Source organism: Thalia democratica, chromosome 6 (assembly GCF_965202585.1).
Source record: "Thalia democratica chromosome 6, ktThaDemo2.hap1.1, whole genome shotgun sequence".
In the NCBI taxonomy this organism is placed as follows: domain Eukaryota; kingdom Metazoa; phylum Chordata; class Thaliacea; order Salpida; family Salpidae; genus Thalia; species Thalia democratica.
In genome coordinates, this window is record NC_139170.1 from 15019678 (window position 1) to 15027310 (window position 7633).

At 26.6% G+C, this 7633-nt stretch overlaps 2 protein-coding genes across 2 annotated transcripts; both read right to left on the reverse strand.

Moving 5' to 3' along the window:
- Window positions 1-1370: 1370 nt before the first annotated feature.
- LOC145838873 (zinc transporter ZIP10-like) lies at window positions 1371-2952 on the reverse strand. Its single transcript, XM_082946495.1, has 4 exons — window positions 2901-2952; window positions 2288-2467; window positions 1782-1873; window positions 1371-1502 (listed from the first exon to the last, which is right to left on the reverse strand). Exons 1-4 carry the CDS (start codon window positions 2950-2952, stop codon window positions 1377-1379), a joined length of 450 nt encoding a protein of 149 aa, XP_082802621.1. The 3' UTR covers window positions 1371-1376.
- A 596-nt stretch (window positions 2953-3548) lies between these two features.
- On the reverse strand, window positions 3549-7419 carry LOC145838845 (uncharacterized). Its single transcript, XM_082946467.1, has 10 exons — window positions 7368-7419; window positions 7266-7302; window positions 6884-6963; window positions 5984-6051; window positions 5433-5684; window positions 5037-5157; window positions 4491-4526; window positions 4177-4349; window positions 3902-4027; window positions 3549-3653 (listed from the first exon to the last, which is right to left on the reverse strand). Exons 1-10 carry the CDS (start codon window positions 7417-7419, stop codon window positions 3549-3551), a joined length of 1050 nt encoding a protein of 349 aa, XP_082802593.1.
- Window positions 7420-7633: the final 214 nt, after the last annotated feature.

Sequence of the window (7633 nt, forward strand, 5' to 3'; positions counted from 1 at the left end):
AGGGTAGTGAAGAAAACAGTCCACAGAATAGTCTGATTTAAAACTAGCCTGAGCTAATTACAAAATTGAACAAATAATTAAGAAGAGCCAAATACTGAAAAACTAATAATCCAAGATCTTTTAGATAAAATTGGTTTTTTTGAGTTCCTACTGCTAAAATGCAGTTCATATTTAACTAAACTAGAATAAAATTCCTAGATAATTGTAGTTATCAAATACTTAAAAACTACTTAATAAACTTATCAGATTACTAACAGTTTTTATCAAAGTTGCCACTCCTTAGTGCAAAAATGCCAGTCTGAGTCAGCTTAAGTTTAACTGTTATTTATAAAATAAAACTCAAAAAATGTGATATAGGCTTGAATACTGAAAAATAATTGTTAAGAAAACGAATGACCGTTTTATCTAGAAGAAAAGCATAAAATTAAAAATTGATGAATTATAAAAAACAATTTTTAGGGACAAAAAGTTTGAAGAAATAAAAGCAAAAAATGATAAAATTCCCAGCAATTTAGAATCATAAGTGGTAAAAAATAGTATTTTTTAGTCATTATTAGTAAAACTGCAAAATATTAAATGGAGCTATCATTAACGGTTAACCAAATGGAGAATTTTCAAAATATATTAGATCTTGAAATACAGGGTATACTATAAAAAATAATGTAAAAATGAAGATACTTTAAAAGTTGTAATGAAACTGTAAAATTGGTTGACTCAAATGTCAAAAGAACACAAACAGCTTCTTGTAGAAGAATTATGTCCGAAAAAAAAAGAAGATGGAAGTTTTCAGTTGACAAGTCTTTTTATATGGATAAACCTAAACTACAAATATAATTAATTGTGCTATTTTATGACTAAGTTTAGGTATTTTTAAGAACATCATAGTAATATAGAAAAAACTTTTAAAAAACATCATTTTCTTTTACATATAATATTTTTAACTATTTTTGAATCATTGATGTTTGCAAAAAACGTAAGCGTGAACAAAAATTTTTAGGAGCAATCGAAGTTTTTAGTAAGTTTTTAGTTTAAATGAATTAGATCTCGCTTATCTAAAGTTTTTAAATTGTTAAGAAAAAACGCAGTCTGATCTAAAAAAATAGTAATCGTAGCATATTTACTATTATAACTTTACATAACGAACAACACGCAATACTAATTTGAAAAATTTATTATGCTAAAACCTGATATACAAGTATGACGGTTATTTAATTAAAACACAGTTACTGAAAATTTATTAATTAACCCAATAAAATCTAAGAAAAATAATTTAAACGAGAAAATATTTATAAACAATAGTAAAACAAAAAGCAGTATAGTCTAGTTTATAACTTAAAAAAATAGTTTTTAGTAAAAAAGAAATGATGTATCCGTTTTTATTCAAACTCATTTAGAGCGATTATTAGCATAGTAAAAACTCCAAACAGGAAACCAATTTGAATTATTATGAAGCCAAAAAGCCCATTTTTTCTTGTTCCAGCCTCTACAACTAAAGTAGGTAGCTGTAAATAAAAATTGCAGTGTAATTTGCTATAAGCTTAAAAATATAATAAAGTAATCTTTTAATTAAACGTCTATATGAGGCTGTAAAAAAGTCATCTTTTAATTTAACATTCCAATTAAATAAAAAAAATATTAATTAGCTACTTTTCAAATACTAATAATAACAATCGGTGGTTCTAAGAGTTTAAATATGCGTATATTTGTTAAAAAAATTCAATTATTAACATTGAAAACCATCAAATTAAGCTTATTTTGATAAAAGTTATAATTATAACTACCATGTCAGTGAGTGAAACGTACAGGAAGCCTCCAGCTGTCAATGCTAGAATCCACAGTTTGAAGTTGTAAGTGTACTCGCCTATGGCTAGTCCTGCAATCATGTTCTAGTTATCATACAAGTTTAAATTGAAAGTGCATATCAATTTTTGTCTTATCATTTTAGTACACAGTTTTATTATTAAAATTTATTTAAAAAATACTAAATGTAATCTACAAACAGTTAAAAGAGTTTTAATAGAACAAAAATACGATATAACAAAGTTGATAACTTGATATGTTTGTTTAAAGAATATTTTGGGTCACAAACAAATTTTGATAGTAGTGGTTTAATTTTTTAAAGTTCTGAGCGTTCAAAAATTGCTTTTAGCCAACTAAAATTTTCTTGTGTTTAAACTATAGTTCTTCAAACAACAGCAAATTTTAAATTAAATTTTATAAGAAAAATAAAGGAGTCAAGCAAAAAGAATACTTAAACATTTTATATAACCAGTATTGAAATTTTAACCGATAAAAGTGCCGAAAACAGCGAGCAGCCCCGAAAGCAGGTTGAACAAAATGGCTTTTTTTATTTTCATTCCGGATCTGAGTAGGAGGGCGAAGTCTCCCAGCTCCTGCGGAAGTTCGTGGAGGAAAATGGCGAGGCAGGTGGAAAGTCCCGCCCCCATTCCTCCGCTGAACGCCGCTCCTGATTGGGTGACATAGAAAAAATAATTTAAAGTTGATTGGTTTATGATGTAAGATTGGTTTAAGTTGTAAGATAAATTTCAGATTACGAATTTACAAAAGTATTTGTATGTGTAAAAATTAAAACAGTTTAAATATTGTTCTATAATGGAAATAAATGTTAATACAATTAAGATAAAACAATTAGTAGCTATTGCTGAAAACAATATTTAACTAAATATTTTAAAATGCCTCTAGTTAGTCGGTATACTTTTACAACTTTTTTTTTCAAGTGAAACTGAAATAAGCTACATTTATATTAAAAAACTTATCATTTAGTTTGCATTTTTAAAGGTGGATAAAAACTTGTTTTATAGAATTAAAGTATACAATTATTTTTTAGTTAAAAAAATATTGCGACTGCTTAGTTTGTTTTTAAGTTTTATGTTTATTACCAATAGCAAGTCCGTCGCTGAAATTATGGAGTCCGTCTCCCACTATAATCATGTAAGCCATTTTTAACACTGATGTTTGTTGCACAGTTTTCTTCACTGGTACTTCTACTTGAACGCTTGCTATGTATAATAAAGCTTAAACACAGTAATTAAAAACTAAATTAGGTATCTAAATAATTTTTTTAGTCGTATATAAAATTAAAACTCATGTTTTAGAGATAATAAAAACTTAAATTTACTTATTGATAATATTTAAATTTGCGCAAGGTTGGTATATATTAAGTTAAATAATACTTACTAATTTCTTCGCTTGCTTCATCAAAACTTTGTTCACTGCTAGTCTGTGAAAATAACAAAAAATAATTAAAAATCGAATCTACTTATTATACCAACTTTAAACTCTTTAAACTTACCGCAGTAACTCCTTCTTTGTGGACAGAAAGTAAAGCATCTATAAATTAAGATTTAAATAATAAAAAATTATAACTTTCTTATCTGAAAAATTTTTTATTTTTGGTCATTAGAAAGTTAATTACTTAGAGCCAACAGACTTACTATATTTATTTTTTTGTGTCCACTACAAAACTAAGTGATTAACAATACGTTCAAACAGTTACTCTACCAATAAAAAAGAGTTTAAACGAAAATTTAAAATTTACTTGAGCTGCAATCTCTGTCAACACATTTTTCGTTGCACTCAGCTTTGAACTTTTTGTTTGGTGGAGCTTCAACATTTCTATCTTCATTCTTTTTCTAATTTTAATTAAAAAAGTTCATAGTAAGTTAACTACTAAAGTTTTTTAAACAAAACTATGTAAAAAAGATTAAATAGTTTAAATGCGATGTTTAAAAAGTTTTACATAAACTGTTTTTAGTTTGACTAATTTTTTTTTAATTTGATAAACATACGAATCATACAACATTATCCTGCAAAGGTTTTATCAAAAACTTCACTTAAAAAGTTTCCCACTACCAGAATGAATAACACAATTTAGTCTAACATTTTCTTTTCTAAAGAAGCTCATTGATGTTTCGAAAAGAAAGAACAGATAAACTCCGATGACAGCCACTAAGTTCTTGTAAATTGACGAGTGGTCGTGGTTGTGGTGGCCAGCAGACATTTGAGCCTGTTTTCATAATATGACATAATCAACATATTTTAAATTTTTAATTTCATTGAGTTACAATAGTTCAACAACAAATTGAAATCAAATAATTGCTGCCTTTTGTTTGGATATTGTTGTTGTAAACTGTAACATTTTTTTTTTCAACAAACGTGGGGCAGCAGGTGCAAAACTGCGTCCCCGACCATCGTCCCAACTGCCATGGCAACCAGGCCTGACATGACTCGGTCGTAGTGGGTTCGGTACCGCATCAGGGGTATGGTAACCGCCCCAACAGCGCTCACCCCACTGATCATCATGACACTCATCGTTGCCACGAACCATGCTGTGTTTAAAAACAATAATATTTCGTGTCTAATTAAGTATATAAGCTTTATCAAAATTGCTAGTAGTTTAATTTTAACTAAAAAATTGTTTTTAGCTTTTTCTAAATAATTGTGTATTTAATGTTTTATTTAAAACTTACTTTGACTCATAATCTTGTTTGTTGTTCGATCAACATCTGTGAAAATAATTTTGCTGTTTTTTACCGTATAAATAAAATAGAGCTGATATTTGTTAAATTCTAAAAAATGTAGAACAGAGAACGTTATTATATTAATCTAAACTTTTAGTTTAAGTTTACAAAAATAAGTATAAATTTAAGAAATTTATATTCTATAGAAAACAGGTCAGGTTAAAAATAAACTAATTTTAAACATATTAAGAATATGTGATTATTTCAATTAGATAATAGTAAGCTATAACCTTCTAAATGTTCTATTAATTTGAAAATGTTTCAATTAAACTTAAAAGTAAACATGTTACGTTATTGTTTACATCAAGTATAGTTAAAAACTAAAAAGTAAAAAATGCTAATGTATTGTTCCAGCAAAATAAAAAAACTTTCAACAACTATTGACGAATTTAACAAGTTATAGTTACTTAAAAAATTTTCAGATTATAGCTTGTAAATGGGTACTACTAATAATATGTACTAGATTTAACATATTTTAAAATAATTTAAGAAAACCTATTTCACACGTCTTTCCTTTTATTTTGTTCATCAGTAAACGGGGAAAAATAAAAATAAAGTTGTTCAAACTTATTTCTTCTCCAAGCTGTAGTTCAACTACCTCATTTAATATAGGACACTGTAATTTAAATAATATTCTTACTTTTGACAACAATAAAACTTTGAATAGTCATAAATTCTAAAATATAAATTAAAAGTGATAATTGCTTATTTTTATCATGATTAAGAGTATAATCAATACAGAGTTTATATGTTTTATAATGTACTTTAAACTTTAGTTGGTCAAAGGGATTAAAATGAAATAGTTTTTATAATAAAGAAAATTATATTCAACATACAACTAACATCTTTGCTAAAAGTTCTATACTTATTTACAAAGTGTTTTAGTCTTACATTTGTAGTTCGCTTGTTTACATGATTTTCTGAAACTTCTCTCTTCTTGCGATGGTGGTGCCCATGGTGACCGTGGTCGTGACCGTCACGACTTCCATGGTCGTCATGGGTGTCTTCATGGTTGCTAGGGACGTTTGTCAGAAAGCCCGTGTCCCTGAGAAGGTTGTAAACTCCATCATCGCCGATTAAACCTCTGCTGTTGTTGTACTTGCTGAAAATTTCCTTCGTTGTGACTAGCATGTCGTCTACTACCTGCCAATGAAGTGTTGTTTGGTTTTATTACAATATAATTAATAAGCTACAAAAACACAAGCAGTTTAGAACCACAGCTTTTTTGTTAATTTCAAAAAATTTACTTATAAAAAGAATATATTTAATCAGTAGCTTATTTTGTTTTTGTTTGTAACTAAAAAAATATTTTTGTCCTAAACTGAAACCGATCTTAATGCAATAACAAAAAAATTTGATTAAAATGAAATTATTACAGTACGGTAGATCCTATGAAAAAAATGTTTATTATACTTATAGGAAAGAATCAACGAATTACTCACGGCTCTATTACTTGTTCTAAACTTTACATTGCATCCTTTTTTTCCGCACTTGACTTCAGCCAAACTATCTGTATGATTTATCTATAGCTGAATTTGTTTTTCAAATGCGTTTCAATATATAAATTTGATTGCACTCAAATTATTTTATAAATTATTAAACTATACACGCACAGTTTTACAACTAACCCTAAAAGTTTGTTTATTAAAGAATGAAGACAAACTTTTTATAACTAAGTTTGTGAAATATTATTTCACAATGTTAAATAAGCTTATAAACATATGGTGTATAGTTAAACATCTCTTTAGTAAGTTTATTGAATAATATTTAAAACATGTAGACTGTTATTTATTTTTCAATCAGAAAAAACTTCTGAAATTTAAAACAAAAATTATTTTGTTTACTCTTATAAATATATAATTTGTAGTTTTAAGTCGTAATAGAAAAGCGACTTTTACCTAAAACTAAATAATTTAAAACTATTTATATATATTTTTTTAAATAAATTAAAATAAAAAATTAGAGGAAATGTTAATATCTACAGAGAATAAAAAACATTAGGTTGAAATTTATTTAAATTAACTGCTTTTTTTCTCAATCTATTTTTACAAAACTTAAATTGATGAAACAATATGATAAAAACTGAAATCACAAATATATTAAAAAAAAGTATATATAAACTAAATTAGTTTTAACATCTAATTTAGTTTATTGAGTGTGACAAAAGTATTGTAAATTTTTGATCGAAAAGGTATTACTTATTCTTGAAAATTAAAAAAAAGTAAGGTTTTATATAAAAAAGCTCTTAATTATTTCTAAAATCAAGATTTTCATATTCGTTTTATGATAAGCTTTAAAACATATATTTTATTATAAATTGTTTACATATACGAAACTAAAACCTGCAGCTCTCACACAAGGCAGTAGCGACCAAATCATGATGACTGCCACCCCACACAACATGCAAACGTGGCGACGATGGCTGTTACGTCATAATTAGTTTGAAATCGAAACATAACTAGCTAAATTATGTTCAGTTTAAGATAAGGTTCAGATGTAAATTTTAGATTTTTATCTTAAACTAAACAACAACTTACTTGATTGTTAAACCTAAATACCAGTTTTTTAATGTCATATAAAAACAAAATTTTGTTATTACTAAAAACTAAATATTCTAAGTTGAAAATGTATTCAAAAGAAAAAATAATTTATCTTGCAAAAAAACATTGCCGTTTGTTAATTTGGTACTAATTTCTTGTAGTTCACTATAATTTTAATACTAACCATGTTTCTTTATGATAGCCAGACACCTTTGGTACACCTGTATAGTTTTATAACACTTTTTTAAGTTTGAATTTTTTAATTTAAAACAGCAAAAAAACTTACGTATACTGATCTGTTCTATCTTCATAACCTTGTTATTGTAATGACTGTACATTTCAGTGTGCGCTTTTATAGTAAAAATATCGAAGATAAAAGTTTCAATTTGCAAATGCCACCAGCTCAAATTTAGCCATATTTTGCCGTTTAAGCACCATATGCCGTAATCTTATCAATTGTGAGATAAACCGTTTAATTTTAATCGCTGACGTTCAAATGGAATATCAACTTTGACACCGAGTAGTTTGACTCGTATAAAATTAAAAAAACTT

Excerpts from the sequence above, each read along its gene's own strand:
- LOC145838873 (XM_082946495.1), bottom strand. The coding sequence starts at position 2,952 with ATGATTATAGTGGGAGACGGACTCCATAATTTCAGCGACGGACTTGCT. Across the intron at positions 2,468-2,900 it reads CAGCGACGGACTTGCTATTG|GAGCGGCGTTCAGCGGAGGA; the intron begins GTAATAAACATA and ends TCACCCAATCAG. Across the intron at positions 1,503-1,781 it reads ACGTTTCACTCACTGACATG|CTACCTACTTTAGTTGTAGA; the intron begins GTAGTTATAATT and ends TTTTATTTACAG.
- LOC145838845 (XM_082946467.1), bottom strand. The coding sequence starts at position 7,419 with ATGTACAGTCATTACAATAACAAGGTTATGAAGATAGAACAGATCAGT. Across the intron at positions 6,964-7,265 it reads GGCTATCATAAAGAAACATG|CCATCGTCGCCACGTTTGCA; the intron begins GTTAGTATTAAA and ends ATGACGTAACAG. Across the intron at positions 6,052-6,883 it reads GCCTTGTGTGAGAGCTGCAG|ATAGTTTGGCTGAAGTCAAG; the intron begins GTTTTAGTTTCG and ends TAAATCATACAG.